Source organism: Oncorhynchus masou, chromosome 13 (assembly GCF_036934945.1).
Source record: "Oncorhynchus masou masou isolate Uvic2021 chromosome 13, UVic_Omas_1.1, whole genome shotgun sequence".
NCBI lineage: Eukaryota > Metazoa > Chordata > Actinopteri > Salmoniformes > Salmonidae > Oncorhynchus > Oncorhynchus masou.
In genome coordinates, this window is record NC_088224.1 from 50,057,452 (window position 1) to 50,085,248 (window position 27,797).

Here is a 27,797-nt window from a genome sequence, read left to right on the forward strand (position 1 = left end):
TACGGACAATTCTTTCGACCTCATGGATTTTGCTGTGACATGCACTGTCAACTGTGGGACCTTTTTATAGACAGTTGTGTCTATAAAAATTGTCCAATCAATTTAATTTACCTATTTAAAAAAAAATATCTTCTATTTAATCTTATTTAACTGTGTACTCCAATCAAGTTGTAGAAACATCTCAAGGACGATCAATTTCAAGTCTCATAGCAAAGGGTTTGATATTTGTAATACATTTGGTAAAACCTGTTTTCACTTTGTCATTATGTGGTATATTGTCTGTAGATTGCTGAGGATAAAAAAATATATATATTTTTTTAGAATAATGGTGTAATGTAACAAAAGTTGGAAAAAGTCAAGGGGTCTGAATACTTTCCGAAGGCACTGTATGTTAAAGTTATATTTAAAAAATGAGATGTGGTTGTAGGGTATACTGTATGTGTACTATGTTCCCTTCAGTCTTGTCAGACAGTGAATCTGATCATATTTGCAATGTTGTTACTCTGTATGACAAAAGGTCTATAACCAGGCAACAAAATGTTGATACAAAATTATCCCTTACTTTGCAATTTTACATTACATTACATTTCATTACACAAACACAATAAGGCATAAGTGTTGTTTTCATTAGCTATGAATCAATCAATAAACAAGTCAATAAGATGACATTTTATGGCGGAGGGTAGCCTTGAGGTTAGAGAGGCGGACCAGTAACCTTAGGTTGCCGGTTAGAATCCCAGGGATGACTAGAGAGATCTGGCGTGATGTGAGGTGCCTATCTACTATATAAAACAAACAACAGGACATTTAGGGTTTGCCACAAATGTTCTTTAAACTTACTGTTGGGGCAACCTTACAATTACCACCTGGAGTAGAACTGAACTGAACTCGTCCTATAGAGTCTCTACACCACCGTTGGTACTGTATTCATATGCCACTGTATCCAGGCTGCTGTACCTGGAGGGGGCAGGAGTAGTGTAGTTTATGGGCAGGGGCTGGACACACAAACTATAGGCCTACATTCTTGTGTAATCCTCGCGCCGTGGGTTATGTTTACACAGGCAGCCTAATTCAGATCTTTTTTGTCCGCTAATTGGTCTTTTGACCAATCAAATCAGATATTTTGACGCCAGATGTTTTTCAGGTCTGATCTAACTGGTCAAAAGAGCAATTAGTAATTGGGAATTAAATGTGTCCACCATAATCATGAGAGAGTTGACGATATTGACGAAATTAGACGCTATTGCAAAATAATTTTAATGTCCTTGGTGATTTTAATGAGGAATCGTGCAGCTGAGTGAGTGATATCAGTAGTCTCCCGACTGTTGAAATGAAACATTGTTTACATCTTAGATATTCATGGTTGTCAGCCAAATCAGTAGCAAATTTGGGAGTTCCGATCTTTTACCAACGATGAGTGGCCCGTCCATTATAGTACCCGGTGCCAAGATCTGCATCAAAGAGCATCTCTCGCCCTCACCGGCCACCCAGACCTCCCTGACGATACAACCAAATGGCAACCTCGGCTGGCCTCATCCCTGATGAGGAGGATGAACAGAATGAATGTTCAATGCACTTGTATTTTGCATTTGTTCTTCTGTTAGTATTTTGAGGTACATTACAACAATAACAGCAATTAATGATTCCTGATAGTGATAATGGTGTGATCAACAAGTGTTGACCCCAGCGGGGCATACTACAAAGCAGGATTAATGACTCAACCAGCAAACTTGCCTAAATATTCTGAAATAGTGAGCTTGAAATTGACATGGTCTAATTGACTCATCAACCAAAGACACATAAGTCTAGCTTTCTTATTGAACCCGAAAATAAATGGTTATTTCTGGTGGTTTACCAAAGATGGTTGGCTAACTCATTGATCCTGTTTTGTCTTATACCCCTCGGGTCTACTGCACTCCACTAGAGTGTATTAGCCCACTGAGCTAAAGCCTGAAGGCATTAACTTGGGGAGACGAAACAAGTCTTCAGGGAAATTTAAATTGTGGTTCTCAACCATCCTGGTTACAATGGAATAACGTGAGCTTAATAAGTGGGCTACCGAGTGGTGCAGCGGTCTAAGGCACTGCATCTAAGTTCTAGAGGCATCACTACAGACCCTGGTTTGTTTCCAGGCTGTTTCACAACCGACCGTGATTGGGAGTCCCATAGGGCGGTGCACAATTGGTCCAGCGTCATCTGGGTTAGGGTTTGGCCGGGAAAGGCCATCATTGTAAATAAGAATTTGCTCTTAACTGACTTGCCCAGTTAAATAAATAAAATTCAGGTGAAAGGTATAAACACTGTAAACATCAGTAGACTGTCCAACTGGCCTAACCTATGGCTACAGTAGCCTACTGTTCTGTGTGCTGTGCAAGATGAAAAGGAGATAGTTACGATGATGGCATGACAAATTAAATCCACCAAATTAGAGACTATCTATCCTGCTTTGCAACTGGAGTTAACATTGGTTGTATTGTACCAGAACATTGAGCTTTGTCCAACAGCTGATAAAACTAGCACTGTAAAAGTGTGATTTTTTGCTGTTGATCCATTTTATTTCTTGACACAGGACCTTATAATCAGCAGGTTTGCATGTGCGAGAGTTTTGTCTTGCGTGGTGATAAATGTGTTAATATTGATCAACGGAGGATCGGAGGCAAATTGGTTCATAGAACAATAAGAGTTCCAAACCTCTATGCCAATAACAGCTAGTTTTCAGTTTTCCCTCCCCTCTCAGACCACTCCCAGACAGTCTTGGTTTTTTTCAATTTTAATGAAAAACTGTTACAGTTTATTACAATAAGATACTCAAGAAAGCGAAGGTAACAGAACTAAATGACTTTCGCCCCATATCACTCACTTCTGTCATCATGAAGTGCTTTGAGAGGCTAGTTAAGGAGTATATCACCTCCACCTTTCCCGACACCCTAGACCCACTTCAATTTGCATACCGCTCCAATAGATCCAAGGAAAATGCAATCGCCATCGAGCTGTACACTGCCCTATCCCACCTGGACAAGAGGAATACCTATGTAAGAATGCCTTTTCATTGACTACAGCTCATCCTTCAACACCATAGTACCCTTCAAGCTCATCATTAAGTTCGGGGCCCTGGGTCTGAACCCCGCCCTGTGCAACTGGGTCCTGGACTTCGGGCCGCCTTCATGTGGTGAAGGTAGGCAACAACACCTACACTACGCTCATCCCACAAGGGAGCTTACTCAGCCCCCTCCTGCACTCCCTGCTCGCTCCCTGTTCACCCATGACTGCGTGGCCCAGCACGTCTCCAACTCAATCATCAAGTTTGCAGACGACACAACAGTGGTAGGCCTGATTACCAACAATGAGACAGCCTACAGTGAGGAGATGAGGGCCCTGGCAGAGTGGTGCCAGGAAAATAATCTTTCCCTCAACAAAAGAAAGGAGCAGATCGTTGACTTCAAGAGGGAGCACGCCCCCATCCACATCGACGGGGCCACAGTGGAGAAGGTGAAAAGCATCAACTTGTGGTGAAGAAGGTGCAACAGTGCCTCTTCAACCTCAGGAGGCTGAAGAAATTTGGATTGGCCCCTAAGACACTCACAAACTTTTATAGATGCACAATTGAGAGCATCCTGTCAAGATGTATCATCACCTGGCATGGAAACTGCACTGCCCGCAAGGCTCTCCAGAGAGTGGTGTGGTCTGCCCAACACATCACCAGGGGCACACTGCCTTTCCTCCAGGACACCGACAGCACCCGATGTCACAGGAAGGCCAAAAATACCATCAAGGACATCAAGCACCCGAGCCACGGCCTGTTCACCCCGCTTACCATCCAGAAGGCGAGGTCAGTACAGGTGCATTAAAGCTGGGACCGAGACTGAAAAACAAGGCCATCAGACTGTTAAATAGCCATCACTAGCTGGCTACCACCCGGTTACTCATCCCTGCACCTTAGAGGCTGCTGCCCTATATAGACATGTTACATACTGCGTTACTAATTTCATATGTATATACTGTATTCTATTCTACAGTATTTTAGTCAGTGCCACTATGACACTGCCCATCATAATAGTAACAGTTGAAATCGGAAGTTTACAGACACTTAGGTTGAAGTCATTAAAACCCGTCTTTCAACCACTCCACAAACTATAGTTTTGGCAAGTTGGTTAGGACATCTACTTTGTGCACGACACAAGTAATTTTACAGCAATTGTTTACAGACAGATTATTTCACTTATAATTCCCTGTGTCACAATTCCAGTTGGTCAGAAATTAACATACACTAACTTGACTGTGCTATTAAACAGCTTGGTAAATTCCATAAAATGAGGTCACAGCTTTAGAAGCTGCTGATTACTTTGGAAGTATGCTTGGGTTCATTGTCCATTTGGAAGACCCATTTGCAACCAAGTTTTAACTTCCTGACTGATGTCTTGAGATGTTGCTTCAATATATGCACATCATTTTTGTCCCTCATGATGTCATCTATTTTGTGAAGTGCACCAGTCCCTCCTGCAGCAGAGGAAAAAGGGGGATGCTTGCAAGGTGAAGAACACCGTCCAAACTATGAAGCATGGGGGTGGCAGCATCATGTTGTGGGGGTGCTTTGCTGCAGGAGGGACTGGTGCGTCATGAGGGCCGAAAATTACGTGCATATATTGAAGCAACATCTCAAGACATCAGTCAGGAAGTTAAGGCTTGGTTGCAAATGGGTCTTCCAAATGAACAATGACCCCAACATGATTCCATTTCTGTCTTTACTATTATTCTACAATGTAGAAAATTGTATAAATAAATAAAAACCCTTGAATGAGTAGGTGTTCTAAAACTTTTGATCGGTAGTGTAGGACTCTTTTTTACTGTGGATATAGACCTGTTTCCTCCAGCATCTTCACAATGTTCTTTGCTTTTGTTCTGGGATTGATTTGCACTTTTTGCAACAAAGTACGTTCATCTCTAGGAGACAGAACGTGTCTCCTACCTGAGCGGTATGATGGCTGCGTGGTCCCATGGTGTTTATACTTGCATACTATTATTTGCACAGATTAACGTGGTACCTTCAGATGTTTGGAAAATGCTCCCAAGAATAAACCAGACTTGTGGAGGTCTACAATTTATTTTCTGAGGTCTTGGCTGATTTCCCCATTATGTCAAGCAAAGAGGCACTGAGTTTGAAGGTAGGCCTTGAAATACATCCATGGGTACAGCTCCAATTGACTCAAATGATGCCAATTGGCCTATCAGAAGCTTCTAAAGCCATGACATCATTTCATGGAATTTTCCAAGCTGTTTAAAGGCACAGTCAACGTAGTGGATGTAAACTTCTGACCCACTGGAATTGTGATAGAGTGAAATAATCTGTATGTAAACAATTGTTGGGAAAATTACTTGTGTCATCCACAAAGTAGATGTCCTAACCGACATACCAAAACTATAGTTTGTTATCAAGAAATTTGTGAAGTGGTTGAAAAATTAGTTTTAATGACTCCAATCTTAGTGTATGTAAACTTCCGACTTCAACTGTATATAGTTGAACTACAGTGCCACCAGAAAGTATTTACACCCCTTGACTTTTTCAACATTTTATTGCGTAACTGCCTGAATTTAACATAGATTAAATTGACATAATGTCACAGTGGAATTATGTTTTTAGAAATGTTTACAAATGAATTAGAAATGAAAAGCTAAAATGTCGTGAGTCAACAAGTATTCAATCCCTTTGTCATGGAAAGCCTAAATAAATTAGCCTAAGTCACACACATTTGTGTGTGCAATAATAGTGTTTAACATGATTTTTGAATAACTACCCCATCTCTGTACCCCACCCATACAATTATCTATAAGGTCCCTCAGTCGAGCAGTGAATTTCGAGCACAGATTCAACCACAAAGACCAGGGAGGTTATCCAATGCCTCACAAGGAATATTTCTTTGAGCATAGTGAAATTATCAATTACACTTTGAATGGTGTATGAATAGTGTATCAATACACCCAGTCACGACCAAGATACAGGAGCAGTGGTCACCAACCCAAGGCATTCCTAGTCGATTACCAAACATTTCTATTGAAAATCCAACGGTAAAAGCTTGTGCTCCTTTTTTTCTTATTTTTTTGTGTTGTGCTGTTGGTAGGTGCACTTTCTTTATTATTGAATATTAAAACATACAATCTATTTGCAGTGAAGCGGCTCAACATTTACATTACATTCAGTCATCTAACAAACTCCCATCCAGAGCAACCCACAGAAGCAACCAGGGTCAACGCCCTGCTCAAGGGCACATCGACAGATCTCCCACAAGGTCAAAAACGGGAACCCGAACTAGTGAACTATCAGCCACCGGCCCAAGCTCCCAACCACCAGGCCACCAGCCCTCCAAGATCCCCCCACAGTTCCACGGGAGCTGCCCCTCAACCATCCAAGACTCCACCAACAGTCCACCCCCCCCCCCCAAAAAAACACATGATAAAATAATTCCATTCCCCACCCCCAAGACCTACGCAGCCCCGTCTCCAAATTCACCAACAACCAACAAAATGAACAAAAGAGAAAAGACAAAGGAAAACAACAAGGCAAACAACAAAAGACATCAAGAACAACAAAAATCATGGTAGGTGCACTTGATTCAGAAGCCCTGTGCACCGTGTAGGCATTTTGGACTATTTCATTATTCTGAAAAGACAAATGAACTCGACCCAACAGACCAGGAGATCTGTGGCTAAATCGAGTGTATCTACTGCTGGTCAATCAGATAGCTCAAATCACTGTACTTACAGATTTTACGACCCCGGCCACAGCAAAGTTTGATACTAGCCTACGTGAGATTTTATCACTTTTAAAACCATGACCAGAGACAGACTGTCAAATAATACAGGAAAGAGCTGCTGTTTTTATGAGTGAGTTTAAGTTTTTATTCAGCACTGTCAAAAGTTTTTATTCTTTTACAAAACACGCTTCTCACTACTTCCTCCCATGCTGCAGCTGCAGTGAATGAGTAGGCAAGTGTATCGATAGCCCTGCGTTTTTATTATTATTAGCAGCTCGTCATGTCTACTTTAATATCAAGGAATATATAACTTTCTCTGGTCATAGGAAAGACATGAATTTGTGCATGAGGCCGATGCAGATGAGTTGCGAATTGAGTTTCACCATCAGGTGGAAGAAGGTGTCCACTCTCTCTGTTCAGTCTTACCGGGAGAGGAAGGAGAGAGCAGGTACAATGAGAGGCAGACACTCTGCTGCACTCTCCCTCCCTCCTCTGAGACTGTTGGTGCGTTCAAGACAACTGGGAACTCTGAAAAATACGAGGTCAAATCATGACGTCAGTGATCTCCAGGTCAGAAAGTCAGAGCTCTAGAAAGAGGCCCGAGTTCCTGTGTTGCATGACTCTTGAAAACGATTTTCCCCCGTCTGAGCTCTGACCTGAAGATTACTGACATTATGATTTTACCTCTTTTAAACACCCGCCCACTTCGCCCGGAAGCCAGCTGCACCAACGTGTCAAGAGGAAACACTGCTTTTTGATAACGCTGCCAAGAGGGGACATATATAAAGTGAACAGTACTGGACCCAAAATCGAAACTTGTGAAACGCCACGTGATATGTATTTCCTCTGAGTTATGTTCACAAAGAGTGACAAAAAAACTTTTGACTGGTTAAATAGGCCCTAAACCAATTTAGAACTGGACTGGAGAGGCCAACCCACCTCTCCAGTCTGTCCAGAAGGACATCATGGTCAACATTGTCGAATGCAGCACTTAAATCCAAGAGTACAAGGACAGAGAGCTCATCATTTACCACTTTAACTAAGGCTGTCTCTGTGCTGTGGTTGGGCCAAAAAACAGATTGTAATTTTTCCAAAATACAGTTGGCACAAAAAAAAATGATTTAGCTGTTTGAAAACCAATTTTTCCAGAAATCTGCTTAAGAATGTAAGGTTGGAGATTGGCCAAAAAATGCACAGAACCTCCACATCTGGCTTCTTCAACTGCGGGATCGTCTGAGACCAGCCACCCAGACAGCTGATGAAACTGAGGAGTATTTGTGTCTGTAATGCCCTTTTGTGGGGAAAATGTATTCTGATTGGCTGGGCCTATCTCCTAAGTGGGTGGACCTATGCCCTTCCAGACCCACCCGTGGCTGTGCCCCTGCCCAGTCATGTGAAATTCATAGAATATGGCCTAATGAATTGATTTCAATTGACTGATGTCCTTGTATGAATTGTAACTCAGTAAAATTGTTGAAATTACTTTTCTTCAGAAAAGGTTGGCGTTAAGAGTTTAATGGCTGATAGCAGAAAACTGAGGATGGATAAACAACGTTGTAGCTACTCCATAATACTAACAAATGTAAATTATCATATGTTTGGGGCAAATCCAACATATCAGAGTACCACATATTTTCAAGTATGGTGGTAGCTGCATCATGTTATGGGTATGCTTGTCATCGACAAGGACTAGGGAGTTTTTTAGGATAAAATAAAATGGAATAGAGCTAAAGCACAGGCTAAATCCTAGAGGAAAGCCTTATTCAGACTACCTTCCATCAGAGACTAGGAGACAAATTCACCTTTCAGCAGGACAATAACCTAAAACAAGGCCAAAAACACTGGAGTTGTTTACCAAGGCGACATGGAATGTTCCTGAGTGGCCTAGTTATGGTTTTGACTTAAATCAGCTTGAAAAATTATGGCAAGACTTGAAAGTGGCTGTCTAGCAATGATCAACAACCAACTTCACAGAGCTCAAAGATTTTGTACAATCCAGCTGTGCAAAGACTTACCCAGAAATACTCACAGCTGTAATCGCTGCCAAAGGTTATTCTAACATGTATTGACTCAGGTGTGAATACTTGTGTAAATTAGATATTTCTATATTTCATTTTCAATAAATGTCCAAAACATATTTTCACTTTGTCATTATGGGGTATTGTTTATAGATGGGTGAGAAAAATCTATTTAATCAATTTTGAATAAAAGCCAACAGCAAAACGTAGAGAGCATTTCTGGTTGAATTGGGACAACTGGTCCCCATTCTCCGATCACATTACGTCCTATTGTTCTAATGTGGATGTTTGGTCATATCTATTTGGTTTTATGTACAGTAAATATACATGCTTTGTCACACTGTTCACCATTCTCCAAGAAGCCGACAGTTTTATGTGGGGCAGTCCAAGGTCATGTTCATTAAGCACCAAAACGTAAACCGAACTGAAACTGGGAGGGACTACCTGGAGTGTTCATGAAGAAACACTCATTTTTGTTTTCCACCGCAAATGTTTTCAATTGCATTTCCTAATGCAAGTGCTTTCCTTTTCTTCTGTGGTGGTAACTCTCTGATGTCAGGTCTTTCTGAACACATATCAGCACTCAAACAATGTTTACACAAAAGTGAAGTGTCTTCAATTATATTTTCAACAATTGTCACAATACACACACACTTCAAAGTAAATATTTTTCCAAGGAAACGCCCACCCCACTCAAGCCAAGCCATGACCGTTGGCAGTATTATCGACATTTCATCTTTGATAAAAACCAAGCTACCTTACCAAAATCATACACTCTTATTCACAAACTCCTACTGTACTGCTGCTAATTGTGGTAGAATATTAGTGGCCTCCCCATTGGACTGGAGAGCAACGCACCAGGGGTGCATTCATTAGTAGGCACTAGCTAAATGTTTTGCAACGAAAACAAGTTTCTTATTGGACAAATTCCGCCCCGTTTGCTTCCTAGCGAATACACCCCTGCGGTCTGTAACCGTTCCACCTCCTGTTCAGTGGCTGAAATTACAAATGAACCCAAAACTCTACACCCTTGGCACTCCTGTTGTGTTGAATGAATTTGAAAGATATAAGCATTATGACAACTTCCGGCGAGGTGAAAGATATCGCCATATATAGTGTCCCACTGTGGTGCTGCCTACAACATTCCACTACACTGTAGTGATGTGTAGCCTCTGGCTAGATGAGAGATGTTGTCATCGTGCTTCCACATAGTCTCCAACTGTGATCCTACACCATTCCACTCCACTGTAGTGATGTGTACACCACCTCCTCCCCGTCATCTTCCTGGCTTCCCCCTGACGAACACAGGAGGACAGTCTTCTTCACATTGGACCCTAGCCTGGCAATGGCCAGAACGTCACACAGGGGCATCGATTCGTCCATGGAGATGCACACGACAATGAAATAGGCGTGGAAACGGAGGGGGTCACCTGAGAGAAAGGGTATACAGAAGAGAGGAACAGAAAGACTGACACGACCGTAGGTTCTCTTTTGTAGAGAATGATAGGCTACCCAAGTCGGTAAGATCGGACAAAAAAACAAAACACTTTGAAACTACTGGAATCATGCACTCAGCTGAGCTAAATCAAATGTAACCATAAATCAATGTGATTGAAGTACGGAGCTCACCTGGGTACACCAGGTAGTCTCCCCCAAACTTCCCGGCCGAGGTGAGGTAAAAGCCCTGGCGTCTCAGGTCCCTGAACACTCGGAACCGGGTTTCAGACCTCTCGTCCCGTGGTATGGGCCAGTCTGCGGCCAGGAAACGGCGCACCTCGGGACAGTGAGAGAGTCCTGCTCGGGCTGTGCACAGTTGTACCGCCATGGCCGTGCGAGGGAATGAGAAGCCGTGGGCCAGAGCTTCGAGACGATCTCTCACCGCACCGTCCGAATCCTCCTGGCTTCCAGAATTCTCTAAGAGAAAACATAGTGCTGTCAGAGCCAGGACACGTGATAAACTTGTCTCGCACAAATGCCTGTATGTGAGTGATGATGTCTCCTCACCGTTATGTTTCTTAGTCATAACTCTCATTAATGTTGTCTTCCTGTCCTCCAAGGCCAAGGCACCCTGTTCCTGAAAGCTGTTCTCCAGTCCTGCATGATACTGCTCCACTTGCTCTGGATTCACCTCGGGATCCTCATTCTGTAAGGATCAATTGACCAAACTGAGTGTGTAGGGCTTGAGGGGGAAACACCAGATTTGGCTTGAACCCACAACCCAGTTATATGGCAAGACACTACCCCCTGTGCCATAAATGTATTTTATACTATGCTCACTAAGTAGCTAAATCGGTCTTTTACAATCCCAACCACCAATTGCTTTATTTATACAGTACAAATCGTAATGCCAACGTATTTGCAGCCAAATAGTTATTATAGCATCACCACTACACTTGAAAGTACTGAACAAGTGATACAACGTATTTACTGTCGAGTCAGGAATAACTGCAGCTCTCCCCATGTCCGCCATCAGTCGCACCTCCGCCGGCAGCAGCTCGAGGGGTCTCCCCAGCCGGGTGTTCTGCCTAGGTTGTCGGGCCAGAGACCCCACCAGGGTCCCTATGATTCCCAGTTCACGGACTGATTTCAACTCGTCCGCACGCCACATCAGAGGCGTGGGCCCACAGAAGTTTATTCCGATGACCTGGCGGCTGTTCGCCATGCTTTCTTTACTCGCGTCCACTCTGGACACAGTTTTCGTTATCTTTTGCTCCGGCGAATCCATCTGACTGTAGCATACCCAAACGTATGATACTTTTGAGATCGAGTTTGAATTAAATGGTCACGCACTTAATGTGGTGTCCACGTGAGTTATCATGATGCGTATTGGCTGAAAAGCACAATAATTGAATGATTCATTGGGTTTAAGAAGCTATTTGCAACAGTAATATCGAGAGAAACGACACGACAATCTCTTAAATATTGAGCGTACTACGTGCAGTTCCAGTGCGGGTGAGCTCTGGTACTTCCTTGTGTGTGGGAACAACTTCTTATTTGATGAGTTTTAACGGCGGTTGGCATCCAATATGTTGCATTACCGCCACCTACTAGACTGGAGTACAACTCTCTTATAACTTTGCTTGTAAAATAAATAAATACCATACCATCTAACACTACACTCACATTTTTTTAATTCACCAAATAAATACTCCACTATTTGCATCTATTTAGACCTACCTCATGCCAACAACCTGATAGGATAGGACATCACCACGTATCCCACCCTCTAACTCTTCTGATGTACAGATCTACTAGTCACACCACTCCTCTCAGGATCCCTCCCTCTGTTCTGGTACAAATCTACTAGTCACACCACTCCTCTCAGGATCCCTCCACCTTCCTCTACTTTCTTCACTCAAAATAACAGACAATGTCTCATCTGTTTCACCACCCTGTCTGCGTCGCACAATAAACAACGAGCTTCACAACACCAGGAATCATCCCCTTCAGTTGGTCAACTTTAACATTTACTGCTACCCATGTAATTACTCCTTTCAATGGCGCCCATTGAGAGCGTAACAATTCTCATTTCTTGCCCCCAATTGTTTAACGCCGAGCACCTTCTCCCTCTGATCCACTCCACTTATTCCAGTACTGACCCCATTAACTCCATCATTCTGTCTAATAGTTCCACCAATCTGCCTTGCAGCCTCTGCATAAGAAACATTAGTTATCTTATATATATATATGGGCCTCTAGCCTCTTTCTGCACCTGGCATCCACCAAATGCTGCACTGTGTTGCCCCCACTATTACAACAGTTAGCCTTGATATTGTTTCCATATTCACCATAATCCTTTTATATATATATATGGGCCTCTAGCCTCTTTCTGCACCTGGCATCCACCAAATGCTGCACTGTGTTGCCCCCACTATTACAACAGTTAACCTTGATATTGTTTCCACGTTCACCATAATCCTGTTCCCCTCCCACTTGGCACATATTTTATTTTCTTTGCACAGCACGTCCCATTCCTTAGCATTTAAAACACCTTAATGGAGGTGAAACAAACTCTAACAGCGAAAGCCAGGAAGCCCATCTGAACTTCCTTAGGCAAAACCTTCTCAAACACGAATACTGCTGTCAGGCTTTCACTTCTCCGCAGCTTTCTTACTGAATAGCCTTTTGGCTTCAACCACTATGCTCCCTCCGCACTACATTTTATTTTATATAATCTATGGACATAGATAGTGGAACCCCAGAAATGACCCCCCTCAGCTTAACCGAAGCTCCAGGGACATAACTTGTTTTTTCCTTCCCATTGAGAGTATTAATTTTCAGAATCGTCCCGTTGAACATGGTCAGCACAGAATATTAACAGTCTACCATTACCAACGAATCAGGCTAATGCGACTTCGCCTATCTTTCTTACGCCCTTGGTTAATCGAATAGGTTGCACAGTAGATGAGGCCCCGTGGTCTCATCAAACACGATTACAACTTTCCACTTCGACACATTACTTTCGTTTTCCACTACCTTCACCCTGGCAACACTAGAAGTGCCACTGCTGTCAGCAGCGCTTATAGAAGGGTCATACTTTTTCACCATAGACCATCCAGGTCCATGACTTTCATCATCCCCACCCCTACCGTCAGAACTATCATCCATGTCGTGTACAGTCCAGCACAGCTGTTGCTAAACGCCTAACCCAATATAGAACGATGGATTCTATATTGCTTCTCCACCAACCCTTGAGACCACAAAAACGTTTTCTACATAACAAATGTTTATTTTTCTCGGTTTACCTTTTGGGTGGTTACAATATCACTGGTGTGTTGTGTGGTTGCCAATGGCAAGGAAGAACCGTGATTGGCAATGTTCTCGTCCAATGATAACCCAATTCAATCAGTAGTAGTGACATGACACAAACTATTCTCAATTATACTTTTTTTTGTGGCAATTTATGAAATTAGCAACCCTTTCTTGGAACCATGAAGAAGAACAACTGTTTTGGCAGCATACCTTTTTTTCAGAATCTCAATTAACTGAAACTAGTTAATTAAATTTAAAGTAAAAACCAACGGAACATCTAGCTGTTGAAACAGTTAACTGCTTACTATATACATCAAATTCTAAATAATATGTATTATCACTGGCTTTATTAACCTGTACATACATTGCATAGCAATAGTGCCTCGATGTTTTAAGTTTTCAAGGCTCAAATTTACTTTAAAATGTGACAAGCCTTCCCGAGTAGTAAAAATGGTATAAGATCCGAATTTGTGTCCATTAAATATTGCTTTGGGAGTGCTCTTGGATCTTGATCATATGGCAAGGATGTTTTGTGTTTTATTCATGAACAAATTCAGTCATTTCTTTTACACTTTTAGTTGAAGATCCTCAAGCTCTTTCATGAGTTGAGCCTCCTTTTCCATCTTTTCAAGCTAAAAGAGAAATGACAAGGGAGAAAAAGAGAATACATATTTTAACACAATTCTGTGATATTTACAAGTTGAATATACAAATGTATAAACTGTGGATATTTATTGACGGTTTGCGTGACAATAGTTTGTCAGAATAATACCTGGTTCTTTTGAATGGGTTTCCCAGTTGCTTGCAGCACTTTCAGCTCGTCTATAGCTTTCAGTTTCTAGGAGTTAGTTTGAAATGAGCAGCATTAACATACAGCTAAGCCATTCTCAACACCAAGGGCAACACTTGACGTGGAACTTACTCAAAGAGTCATTTGTCTACAGTATGCTTGTGATAAATCATTTTCATAGGAGTGAAAAAAATAAAAGGTCAAGTACAGAAATAAGTAAAACTCGCTTTCCCACAGACATTTGGGAAACCAGTCAACGGTTTCTCTTTATTTATTTTTTTTTACAATTTTCTACATTGTAGAATAATAGCGACTTTTTTGGTTCCTACATGATTCCATGTGTTATTTCATAATTTTGATGTCTTCACTATTATCCTGCGATGTAGAAAAACTCTTGAAAGAGTAGGTGTTTAAACGTTTGACTGGTAGTGTATATTGCATATGGGAAATGACTGTAAAGTACATTTGTAAGTAACAAACAGGTTACTGCAGGTACTTCAGCCACCAACTGATACAGTAACTCCTGAGTAATAAACCGTGACCGTGTTTTGTTACCTTTTTGACGCTCTTGATCTTCTTGTCAGTCTCTGGGTCGCCACAAGAGGTTTCAGGTTGAGCATTACTGGCTGGAGATGGGTCTGACTGGGGCTCAAGGGCATCTGGGTTTATCTCCTACACAAGCAGAAAACATAACTTGTTCAAACCCTTGAAGGCTTCAAACGTCACAAAAATAATACACACAACTTGAGATTGCTTACCTCGCTAAGTCCCACTCTCCCCATCTGATAACTTAGACAAGAGCAGTAGCTCTGAGCTATACTCCACCTCACTCACTCATTAGGAGAAGATCATGCAAACCATCTGTACCTGTTTGGCTGCTTTCTTTGCCTCTCGTTTTTTCTGGTTCTTCAGAGCCGTCTTGGACAGCTGCTTGTCTCCGGTGGCGCCAGGCCTCATGTTCTGTGGAGGCTCCTCTTCATGCTGACAGAGAAAATGGTGGATATTTATGGATATTCCCTCATCACTATTAGGTTTTTCTCCTCAGGGGTGGATTCAATACAACTTTATTTGGCCCTTTAACCCATCAGAGTTTAAGCCAGGGGAGGGGTGTGGGGGTTCTACTAAGCTTTATGGAATTGTTTTAAGATGGTCATAACAGGGATCATTTAGTTATTTGATTTTACATTTTAAAGACCCCAAAAAACATATTCATTTTTTTTTTTAAATGTCCTTACTGCTACTAGCCCATACAAACGCATTGAATAACAGATTCACTACATGGAACAACAGTCCCAAAAATATCGAAAGGAAGTTTGCTCTGAAGTGTCTCTCCTATATCTGTTAAGATCATGATAATTTTTTTTTGTTATACATGTTTTTAACACCATATTTTTGACAAAATATATTTTGATTTGTTTAACACTTTTTTGGTTACTACATGATTCCATGTGTTATTTCATAGTGTTGATGTCTTCACTATTATTCTACAATGTAGAAAATAGTAAAAAATAAAGAAGAACCCTTAAATGAGTAGGTGTCCCCACAGTTTTGACTGGTACTGTACATGTTGGAGAGAATCTCACCTTTGCAGAGGGGTAATATTAGTGTGTAGCCCAAACGGTTTGGACGCTACAGACAGACGTTGGCAGATCGGCTGTACCGACTTCAGACAAGTCTCCTGACACTTGTGATGGTCTTAGAGCAAAATGGTACCATCGTGTTTGTGAGAGTCTCATCTTTCCATAGAGGGGTCATAATAGTTTGTAGGCCAAAACGTTCAGACGATTTTGTGAGAAGACCGATTCTCAGGATGTCTCATGGTCTGACAAACACCGCTCTAGCTCTGTCACCTTTCACCACAGATTCGGAAGTGCAACATAGGCGGATGTGGTGGATTGAGACGCATCCAATGCAAAAGACATTTCTATCTTAAACTTTTTTTCTTTTTCTATGTATTATGCTAATTAGATTTCCACGCCGACATTGACCTTAGGGGGTTAAAAGGATAGTTCACCCACATGACATCATGATTTCCTTACACTGTAAGCAGTCTATGGACAAGGTAAGACAGCAATCCATGCTTTGGTATTGTTCACCTGGCCACGGTCTCCAAATGCTAACTTGTCAGCATTTATGGCACAAAACCAATGCCTGGTATCACTAATATTAGCACCAATGCATTTTATGTCCAAATCATCCCAAAGTGTTTCAAACTGATGGTGTATCTCAATAAAGTTACTTTAAAGATGATTGGACATGCTAATTCGAATTTGGGGAACACTCTCTTTAAATGGACATTTTTGTTTTACAATTGAATGCCTACTGAAAACAACACAAACCTGACCCCTGGACCTCCTCTACTCACCAGTTTGGAGCTGGCTGTGACCGGTTTATTCCGCAGGGCAGGTGGGCGGTAGGCCTGGGCCGGCTTGGCCTCTGTGCTGCCCAGCTCGCTGGGTGCTGCCTGGTACTTCACCGGCCTCTCAGGGAACGTCCCGTCTGGGAAGGGCTGCCACACAGTCTCCCAGAGCTCTGTTCCCGTCGGCGTGTCCTGCTTGTACAGAACCGCGCCAGTGTAGTGCCAGATCTTGTAGCCGTTATTGACACGTAGCCGGGGGGCACAGGTCGACGTGACGACATGTTCACCGTCCGGGCACCAGGCAAAGTGGGTGGAGTCGGGCACCTGGGGCTTGGACACCTGCTTCCACTTCTTGACATCCCACACTTCCATCTGGCCCCTTAGGTTCCCGAAGCCGGCCAAGGCCAGGATGTGGCCCTGGGGGCTGTAGTAGACGGCATTGCGGGGGCCCGTGCCGAAGTCGAAGACAGGGTCACACTTGAGGTTGTAGACAGTAGCCTTGGCGGGCATGAAGCCATAGACCACGCAGAACTCTGTGGAGCTTGGGCTCCATGCCACATCGTAGATGGGCCCGTTCTTCTCTGTTCACAACACAGATAGATACCACACGTTTATGAACCACAGAGCATCAGCTAAATTCATTTAAATGAAACCTGGGCGTAAACAGCGTGGCTCGGTCAGAGGTTCGAGCTGCTCAGCGTACAATTGCACTCTGGTTCTATTTTTTTAAGAATGATGCGCTGCTCATGCCAGATAATACTTAATAATGTGGCTCGTGCTCCCGCCGGCAAAGTCCTGTGTAACAGCTAAAAACATACCGAATGACCATGCCTTCAGACATACAAATAATGGTGGCGTAAAAACACACTATATAGAAATCTGCAGACTCACGTAGCTGCACAGCAGCAGTCTCCCCATTGGTGGCCAAGTAGTGTAAAGTTTGTTCTCCGTAGTATGAGGCTCCTGTTTTATCCACCTCTATGCTGGCCTGCACCAGAACCGCAGTGGCTGATGGGGAAAAACAAAAGCCGTCATGGCAGTAATCTTCTACAACTACAAACTTTATTAGGATAAAGCAAACCACACATTCTCCATAACATTTACTTAACATAATTCTATTAAAAACGTTGACCAACCTTTTTTGTTCCATAGCATGGTCACCCTGTCGGCCTTAAAGAAACTCTTGTTGGCAAGAGCACAGGTCGGGCCACCAAAGTTGGGGTATTGGTATAGCCGGACAAACGAGGGGGCACCTTTGCTCCCAGGGACATAAACAGCCACCTTCAGCAGAAACACAGTGGCAAATGTCAGTACCCTCTTCTACCGTCAGCTAACCAAACTGATATATGGAAACAAGATAAAAACAGAGGTATACCTTACTAGGCTGACTTCCAGGGGACAGCATAAACTCGGACACCTTCTGCAAGTGAAGCTTATTGGCAATGTTGACTGGGAAAAGAGATGATTAACTAATACAACTATTGGTACTTGTACAATATAAAGTGCATAAAATCACTACCTAGTTCTCTCAATAAATTCTTGGTTCTATGTGTCACATCAGTATGGATCTGCCATCATAGCTTGTTCTATATTGTTAAAGAGATCTCTTGACCTCAATGGGAATTCCTGGTTGATTAAACTTTCAATAAATAAATACAATTTATGGTGGACAAGAAAAGGGGGCAATTGAAGACACTTACTAAAATCGTTGTTCTCGAAAAAGTGAAGTTCATTGTTAACACTCCGGACCGCAATCTTCTCGTCATCTGACCAACTTGGACACCTGTACACATTGACAAGATACAAAATGATCTGTTCAAAAAATAAAGGGCATGATGCAAACATAGCTAAAAACTCTCAACATTTTCAGTTTCTATTCAATGGAGCGAGGGGTTATAACGATCGACAGTTGGACAAAGTGGTGGCAGACGTTATCTAGCCTTCCCAAGTCCATCATTAATTAAATCACACTCACATGATCAGTAACCTTGTCATAGACTTGGGCCTAGGCTTTAGCTTAGTGGGCACACAGGAGACCCTGTTTCTAACTCAGTCTGTGCATCACTGATGGGCAACACATACTAATGTATTTATTTACCCTTATTTTTAGAGGTCAGTTGACTGAGAACATATTCTCTTTTACAGCAATGACCTGGGGAAGAGTCACAGGGGGAAGGAAAGGGGATGAATGAGCCAATTGGAAGCTGGGGATGATTGAAAGGGGCCAGGATAGGAATTTAGCCAGGACACCGGCTAACACCCATACTTTTATGATTAGTGCCATGGGATCTTTAGTGACCAGAGAGTCAGGACACCTGTTTTAATGTCCCATCTGAAAGACGGCAACTTACGCAGGGTAATGTCCCCATCACTGCCTCGAGGCATTGGGATCTCCTTAGACCAGAGGGAAAAGTGCCCTCTTACTGGACCTCCAACACCACTTCCAGCAGAATCTGGTTTCCCATCCAGGGACCGACCAGGACCGACCCTGCTTAGCTTGAGAGGAAAGCCAGTAGTGGGATGCAGGGTGTTATGCTGCTGGCTAATCCTCTGCATTTCTTTACAGATGGACAAACACACAATAATACAACACTGTGCAAACTCACCATCCCTGAACCTTCTTCTGGTAGAGAGCCTTGAGGCAGGTCCCAGTTTTCAAATCCCACAGCTGCAAGTTGGCATCTCCCTGTGGGTTGTCCTGCGTCTCTGACAAGAGAAAGGGAAACTATAATTACATTACTAATTGTAAAGATGAGTGCTAGTGCAGCACAAACAACCGCAAACCATACATTGCAATGGACATGACATTCAAATTATATCTAGTTTCAAACGGAACACATCTCGACTCCCTACTCGTGTTCCTGCTTGAGGGCTCTAATACACTCGGCAAACAGAGTACCGTATAGTCCGTTCCAAAAACTCTGTGAATAAAAGTTACATAGAACTAGGTAGAAAGTGACTCTCCGTCACTCCATTTGCATAGTGTGTAGAGTCCTTTAGCCATAAATAAATTCCTGAAATATGCGAAGGAGTACAATATCAAGGGTCAGTGTTTTCCATTTATCATCATCTAACCAAACCTTATAATAAATGTTTTATTGCATTTCTATGTAGTTATGGAAACTTACTGCTATACACCTGCCATGTAGCCAGCACAGTGTTCAGCGGAGAGAACTCCAACATTGCAGTCTTTGGAAGGTCAAATGACCTGACTTGAGAGCCATCTGCAACCTTCACAACAGTTACCCTGACAAACAAAACATGGGCATGACACCTACTGTAATCGGAACAGTCTCAACGCATGCAAAATATTCCAATGACTGAAGAGGTAGTCTAATGTCATTCAAACTACAGCATGCAAGAGTTGTATACTAATTCTGCATACGGATACATAGGGCTCGGGGCAAAAGTGGTGTACTATATAGGGAATAGAGTGCAATTTTGGACACAGACATAGTGTCATTATGTAGCTTTTATTACTTCTCTCCATTGCACCATGCAAACAATGTCCCGTCCTTGCTGAACGCCACATATCTACTTTGCCGAGGGTCCCTGAAATTGAAAGGTTTAGTAAATAAAAATGGAATTCGAAACAGTTGCACAGTGATGGATTTGGCTAACAATTTTAAATTGATGGAAGGGGAATGACCTTTGAAAATCTGCATTCTTCTCGCAGTTTGGTGGTCCACGGAGCAGTACTGTCCCGTCAGATCCCCGGACTGTGTGATCACAATAACAGCAGCAGTTAGTCTAAAATCACTGATGTAATAGCTCTGGAAGATTAAAGAATTGGCCATATTATCATCAGCAGGAGGTGAATCTGATTGGAACGGAATTGGGCTTGCATGCTACAGCATCTGCCAAAATATTTATAAAGCATTTGGCTAGCTTGTAACATTATTACTCTGACAACAGCAGGTCACAGTCGACTTGAAATTAAGGAAATTTCAACATTCAAACTCACGTGACAGTTAAGATGGGCCGTTGCGTATATTCTACAACCCAGGTTAACATGTAAAACAACACGTAAACAACAAATAAAGAGTTTACTCTTCAATAAAGTAACCCACCTGCTAAAATAGGTATGGGGGGCGCCATGATGTACCGGAAAGAGAATAATTTGCAAAAGGAAATGCGGAAGTCTCAAGAAAAAAGGGCGTGTCATTTGAACATTGGCCACATCATCATGAAATATGTGACTAATCACATTTTATGTCCATAATAAATTCACTCCTAAATTGAATGTTGTTTATGATCAAATACATGCTGATCTATAAAAAAAAACATGTATGAAATGCTTTTAGCCATTTTGTATTCTTTCTAAGAAAAGAAAAAACATTTGTGGAATGACACGACCACGGAATAGCCCTTCCTGTGTGGGAGTGGTCTACTTTGTGTGTACGTAGACAAATTCGAGACACCCTGCCAATGGTGGAGTTTGTTTTGCATGATCCGGTGCCCCGCTAAATCGAGATTTTACTGAAGGACCAATTGGAATGGTCTAAAGTCTATTACGCCCGGGTACCGGGGCATGCAAAACGGACTCCACCCCTCACTCATCACTAAACGGCGACCAAGCTTTGGAAATTAGCCTACTGTCTACATTTGACAGCCACAACTTCATAAATAATCAATAGCTAAAAGGCTACAATTATCTTAAACAATGGTGGCAAAACAGAGAATACGCATGGCCAACGAGAAACACAGCAAAAACATCACGCTGAGAGGCAATGTGGCCAAATCCACGGTAAGTTTTTGGGATACAAAGAATCAATAGTCAGTGAAGACTGTAGTAGATACATTTCTATTTTGTTTGAAAATAATAGTCTAGTTACTTGTTTGAATGGTTTCAGAATATCTAAAAGTTTACGTCAATATTTTGATGTATCTTGATGTTGGTTTCTGATCTATTTCTGCAGAGAAATCCAAGTGAAGACAAGGTGGCAGTGGGACCATGGCTGCTGGCGTTATTCATCTTTGTCGTCTGCGGATCAGGTAAATGCATATGTACAGTGTACACATGTTTTTTTCCAATGATGTATACCTTACTATTGGTTTATTTCTCTAGGCCTATGTCTCATGATAAACCAATTGTTTTATGTGGCTAATATTATGTGATTCGGGTAAGGAGTTCCCCATTCATAGACACTATAGCTACTTTTAGCGCCTATTGATGAAGGTATCTTCTTCCCGGGGGACTTTAGTTAAGAGCCCACCCTTGGTCTGAACTAGCCCAATATGTACTCTTAAGAAGCCTAACGTTACCAAGGATCTTGTGTTATTTTCAGAGTTAGACTTGCTCTAGCGCCCAAAACAGCCAAATACTCCATCTAAACGTTAATCGATTCTCATTTGCAATACGGTTCTAGAAACATAAAGCCATTTACTTTCATATCACATCTAAATAATTTTACTGTTGTCAAGGAAGTGAGTTTGTGTTTATACAGGACTACTGCGCCCTCATTGTTACAGCATTTTGAAGACGCATGGTGATGCGGTACGGAGCTCAGTTTGGCCTCTGGATGCTCCACAATTGCTTCACACCCCCCATAAGGAGCCTCCAACCACATTTTTTCAAATCAAACATAAATTGGCTTTAAGGAGTAACGGTATGCTTGCCTACACTCCTTAAGAGTACATTCGTTGGCTAGGTTAGGAGATGCAATATGATATCAAACATCAGTTTCTCAAATAAGTGCTGTTTGACTGAAAGGTTGAAGTTCACCACTGTATCCACTAACTCTCTCAAACCTTGAGTTTAGGCCCTCTGGCTGTGGACAGTTTTAGATAGTTATACTTCCTGTCTGTACCTAATAAGCATAAGTGTAGTGTTACTTTTGCAAGGTCCGATCCAACAATCAAACATTTCGCTACACCCGCAAAACATCTACGTATGTGTAGGCGACCAATAAAATGTGACTTGATTTGTATGCTGTACAGTGATACCATAGCCAGTAGGCTACTGCTGAATAGGAGCACATATACATTTTTCAGATTCAAATAAAATTTGATTACATAATATAACATTTTACACATATTTTGCAGATGTTATTGTGGGTGTAGCGAAATGTTTGTGTTCCTAGCTCCAACAGTGCAGTGGTATCTAACAATCTAAAAGTAAAAGAATGGAGTTCAAAAATATATAAATATTAGGAAGAGCAATGTCAAGAGGCATTGACTAAAATACAGTAGAATAGAATACAGTATATACATATGAAATGAGTAAAGCAGTATGTAAACATTATTCAAGTGTCTAGTGTTCCATTATTAAAGTGACCAGTGATTCCATGTTTATGTATATAGGGCAACAGCCTCTAAGGTGCAGGGTTGAGTAAACGGGTGGTAGCCGGCTAGTGATGGCTATTTAACAGTCTGATGGCCTTGAGATAGAAAAACAGCTTCTGTCTCTCTGTCCCAGTTTTGGTGCTGTACATGTCCTGGAGGGCAGGCAGTGATGTGTTGAGCAGACTGCACCAACCTCTAGAGAGCCGTATGGTTGCGGGCGTTGCAGATGGGTTAGGGCAGTGTGATAGGGATTGCATCGTCTGTGGATCTATTGGGGTGGTATGCAAATTGACGTGGATCTAGGGTGTCAGGTAAGGTAGATGCGATATGATCCTTAACTAGCCTCTCAAAGCACTTCATGATGACAGAAGTGAGTGCGATAGTCATTTAGCTCAGTTACCTTTGCTTTCTTGGGTACAGGAACAAGGGTGGACATCTTGAAGCAAGTGGGGACATCAGACTGGGGTAGGGAGCGATTGTATATGTCCTTAAACACACCAGCTAGCTGGTCTGCACATGCTCTAAGGACGCAGCTAGGGATTCCGTCTGGGCCGGCAGCCTTGCGAGGGTTAACACGTTTAAATGTCTTACTCACGTCGGCCATGGAGAACGAGAGCCCACAGTCTCTGGGAGCAGGCCACGTCGGTGGCACTGTGTTCTTTTCAAAGCGGGTGAAGAAGGTGTTTAGCTTGTCTGGGAACAAAACGCCATTTCATCAATCTAATCTAACCATCCCCCTTCTATTTGATATAAGCAGGAATAACCCCTGTATTTAAATACAATCTAAAGATAAGATGGGTTTGAATTTGCTGCGTCATACTATCATGCATGTCTTTTTGGGATAAAAAGTGGGATAAAAAGTCAATCAAGAGTACATAAACCACAGTGGAACTATCAGTTTATGTAATGTGATTGAGGGCCCTATTTAATGTTCCTCTCTCAAATGTATCGAATGCTTAATAGTGTTCTAATATTTTTCAGCAATCTTCCAGATCATTCAGAGCATTCGAATGGGAATGTAATATCAGGAGCCCTACCGCCATCACCTGTTTCCAGCATTCCTCTACACATCAAGTGGTTTCATGGTGCCTCACAAGACTGAAGATGCTCAACTACCATCTGTCCATTCCTTTTTTTCCCTATTTCTCTTTTCCCCTCTTTGGCATAGCCAAGCAGGGTAAGCACACCCTTGTCATCTTTGCCTTACATAAATTAAGGAAGAAAAAAAAGATTGGAGATGTTGTTGTTTCAGGGAACTACATGGGTATTTGTACAGTGATTACTGCTGTATGTGTTGATTGATGTGCCAAAACCAAACAGAGTGAATGTCTGATATTCTCCTGTGGTATAAATTCCAGAACACAAGACCACAGTGACTTCATTCTAGGACTAAACTCTTCTTCTTGGTTGTACACGGCCAGTATCTGGTGTCTTATACCCTTTATATTATAATGAATATTATGTGATGCCTTTGCTGTATTTACAGTCATTTCTTCAGTTATGAAAGGAAAGTAAAGGTCTTTTGAATCAGAAGATTTGCACTGTGTGGCTAAGACAATGACATCTACTATTTCTGCTTAAACAAATAAAATAAAAAGTGTATCCTTGTTATTGTTTGTGTTATTTTCTTGAGTGGCTGCATGCCAAATAACATTGTATGGGTTCATGCACTTCAAATGTGTAATGTTGTATTGAAAGAGGAATATAAACAAACAACTGGTCCTGTGTGGCTCAGTTGGTAGAGCATGGCACTTGCAACACCAGGGTTGTGGGTTTGATTAAATGTGCAAACCAAGCGCCACCGAATGATCAACAAAATTTGCAAAAAAAATGTTTTTGATACAGATGTTATTAGCAACTTCTGGAGTAGCTAGCTAGCTTTAGCTTGGTACCTAGATAGCACCAATGAAACCAGCCTGAAAGCAATGACCAGTATAAACTGCATTCATTTTCAATATTCTTAGCAATGATTTAGGAATCATTATGAGTAAGTATTTGCTAGGTAGGTTTATAGGTTGTAGTTATTATAGGACTATTTCTCTCTATACCATTTGTATTTCATTAACCTTTGACTATTGGATGTTCTTATAGGCACTTTAGTATTGCCAGTGTAACAGTTTATTGATGTCCTGATGCAGGTTTATAATGTTTGGGAGAAGATTATTGATGTCCTGATGCTGGTTTATAATGTGTGATAGCAGCTTATTGATGTCCTGATGCAGGTTTATAATGTCAGGGAGCAGCTTATTGATGTCCTGATGCTGGTTTATAATGTTAGGCAACAGCTTATTGATGTCCTGATGCAGGTTGATAATGTTAAGGAGCAGCTTATATATGTCCTGATGCAGGTTTATAATGTGTGATAGCAGCTTGTTGATGTCCTGATGCAGGTTTATAATGTCAGGGAGCAGATTATTGATGTCCTGTATTCATGCTCCTGGATGCACAAACAACAGTTCTAGGCACAGGAGGTATATGAGTTAGTGACAGGATTTCATTGGTGTAAACGTTGTTCATGTGACTGCTTCCATTCATGGTGTTTTTGCCTGTCACATTTACCAAAATGTGTGCTATCCAGTGGCAGGCTTATGAGATTGAGGCCTGCCACAGCACAGCACCCTCCTGTTTCCAAACATATCCTCATTGTTTCTCTGCCCTTTCATCTTTACTAATGCTGCAGCAATCTGCTTGAAAGCAGTATCCAGATCCATCGGATGTAGTGATCACAATATAGTAGCCATATCTAGGAAAACCACAGTTCCAAAGGCTGGACCTAATATATTGTATAAGAGGTCATACAATACGTTTTGTAGTGATTCCTATGTTGTTGATGTAAGAATATCTGTTGGTCCGTGGTGTGTAATGAGTAGCAACCAGATGCTGCACTTGACACATTTATGAAATTGCTTATTCCAGTTGCTACTAAGCATGCACCCATTAAGGAAATGACTGTTAAAAACTGTTGAATCCCCATGGATTGATGAGGAATTGAAAAATTGTATGGTTGAGAGGGATGAGGCAAAAGGAATGGCAAATAAGTCTGGCTGCACAACCGATTGGCAAACGTATTGCAAATTGAGAAATCCTGTGTCTAACCTGAATGAAAAGAAGAAGAAACTATACTATGAAACAAAGATAAATTAAATAAAGAATGATAGTAAAAAGCTTTGGAAGACATTCAATGAAATTCTGGGAAAAAAAGGCAAACTCAGCTCCATCATTCATTGAAACAGATGGCTCATTCATCACAAAACCCACTGATAATGCTAACTACTTTAATGATATTTTTCATTGTCAGGTTTAGCAAGCATAACATGCCAGCAACAAATGCTGACACTACACATCCAAGTATAACTGACCAAAGCATTGTCATTTTAAATTCCGTGAAGTTACTGTGAAAGAGGTGAAAAAATTATTGTTGTCTATCAACAATGACAAGCCACTGGGGCCTGACAACTTGGATGGAAAATTACTGAGGATAATAGCAGATGATATTGCCACATCTTCAATCTAAGCCTACTAGAAAGTGTGTGCCCTCAGGCCTGGAGGGAAGCTAAAGTCATCCTGATGCCTAAGAATAGTAAAGGCCCCTTTACTGGCTCAAATAGTCGACCAATCAGCCTGTTACCAATCCTTAGTAAACTTTTGGAAAAAATTGTGTTTGACCAGATACAGTAAACAATTTACAGTTCACAATTTCTTAACAACACCATCAACAAGGCAGGTCCTACAGGCCCTAGTTTCTACCTTCTTAACAGCACTGTCAACCAGGCAGGTTCTACAGGCCCTAGTTTTGTCGCACCTGGACTACTGTTCCGTCATGTGGTCAGGTGCCACAAAAAAAAGGACTTAGGAAAATTGCAATTGGCTCAGAACAGGGCAGCACGGCTGGCCTTTGGATGTACATGGAGAGCTAATATTAGTAATATGCATGTCAATCTCTCCTGACTCAAAGTGGAGGAGAGATTGACTTCATTACTGCTTGTATTTATGAGAGGTATTGATATGTTGAATGCACCGAGCTGTTTGTTTGAACTACTGGCACACAGCTCGGACACCCATGCATACCATACAAGACATGCCACCAGAGGTCTCTTCACAGTTCCCAAGTCCATAACAGACTATGGAACAGGCACAGTACTAAATAGAGCCATGACTACATGGAACTCTACTCCACATCAAATAACTCATGCAAGCAGAAAAATTAGATTTAAAAAACATTTAAAAAACACCTTATGGAACAGCGGGGACTGTGAAGCACCACAAACATAGGCACAGACACATGCATACATACACACCTAAAGAAAATCAAATCCAAACCTGGCCAAAAGAGCACTCTTTTTTGGCTAAATGGAGAAGTCTGGAAATTGATGCAAGAATGAGATTATGCTCTAAAAACAGCCCTAAAATTCAAATAAGAACATGAGAGACGTAGATTTACCATGTTGAGAAATAAGGTGATGAAAGAAATCGGACTGGCCAAGGCAAACTTTTTTATTAACATAATTGGTGAAGCAAAGGGAAATTTTAAAATGATCTGGGAGAATCTGAAAAAGGTAACAGGGAAAGACCATAGTAACACTGCAAAAAGACTAGAAATCATGGTGAATAACAATCTAACACAGGATGCAGTCGAAATAGCAATAGCCTTCAATTCCTACTTTATTGACTCTGTCAGGGTACTGACACAGAACCCCTCCACTGGTTTCTTGGGCTCAGTGCTAGTAAATGACGCTCAACCTGTCTTCATCATAAGGGAGGTTTCTGAGTCAAAGGTGAACAAGGTGATTAGCTCACTAAAGAACTCTAAAGCCAAAGATGTGTTTGGGATGGACTCTACCTTT

General features: G+C 41.8%; 3 protein-coding genes across 4 annotated transcripts; 1 reads left to right on the forward strand and 2 right to left on the reverse strand.

Moving 5' to 3' along the window:
• Positions 1 to 8,248: 8,248 nt before the first annotated feature.
• tsen34 (TSEN34 tRNA splicing endonuclease subunit) lies at positions 8,249 to 11,740 on the reverse strand. Its single transcript, XM_064984167.1, has 4 exons — positions 11,196 to 11,740; positions 10,772 to 10,910; positions 10,397 to 10,681; positions 8,249 to 10,197 (listed from the first exon to the last, which is right to left on the reverse strand). The coding sequence occupies exons 1-4, from the start codon at positions 11,490 to 11,492 to the stop codon at positions 9,995 to 9,997; spliced, it is 924 nt and encodes a 307-aa protein (XP_064840239.1). The 5' UTR covers positions 11,493 to 11,740; the 3' UTR covers positions 8,249 to 9,994.
• Positions 11,741 to 13,475: 1,735 nt separating this feature from the next.
• LOC135552496 (eukaryotic translation initiation factor 2A-like) lies at positions 13,476 to 20,786 on the reverse strand. 2 transcript variants are annotated; one of them, XM_064984168.1, is made up of 14 exons: positions 20,739 to 20,786; positions 20,318 to 20,387; positions 20,149 to 20,220; positions 19,797 to 19,915; positions 19,275 to 19,374; positions 18,369 to 18,451; positions 18,044 to 18,117; positions 17,805 to 17,949; positions 17,560 to 17,676; positions 16,675 to 17,249; positions 15,177 to 15,290; positions 14,865 to 14,981; positions 14,292 to 14,357; positions 13,476 to 14,151 (listed from the first exon to the last, which is right to left on the reverse strand). In XM_064984168.1, exons 1-14 carry the CDS (start codon positions 20,764 to 20,766, stop codon positions 14,086 to 14,088), a joined length of 1,746 nt encoding a protein of 581 aa, XP_064840240.1. In that variant the 5' UTR covers positions 20,767 to 20,786; the 3' UTR covers positions 13,476 to 14,085. The 2 variants fall into 2 exon arrangements, with proteins under 2 accessions (XP_064840240.1, XP_064840242.1); XM_064984170.1 differs by lacking the exons at positions 19,275 to 19,374; positions 19,797 to 19,915; positions 20,149 to 20,220; positions 20,318 to 20,387; positions 20,739 to 20,786 and adding an exon at positions 19,020 to 19,164.
• A 409-nt stretch (positions 20,787 to 21,195) lies between these two features.
• Positions 21,196 to 24,564, forward strand: LOC135552498 (stress-associated endoplasmic reticulum protein 1-like). The gene is made up of 3 exons (XM_064984171.1): positions 21,196 to 21,415; positions 21,588 to 21,663; positions 23,935 to 24,564. Exons 1-3 carry the CDS (start codon positions 21,332 to 21,334, stop codon positions 23,973 to 23,975), a joined length of 201 nt encoding a protein of 66 aa, XP_064840243.1. The 5' UTR covers positions 21,196 to 21,331; the 3' UTR covers positions 23,976 to 24,564.
• Positions 24,565 to 27,797: the final 3,233 nt, after the last annotated feature.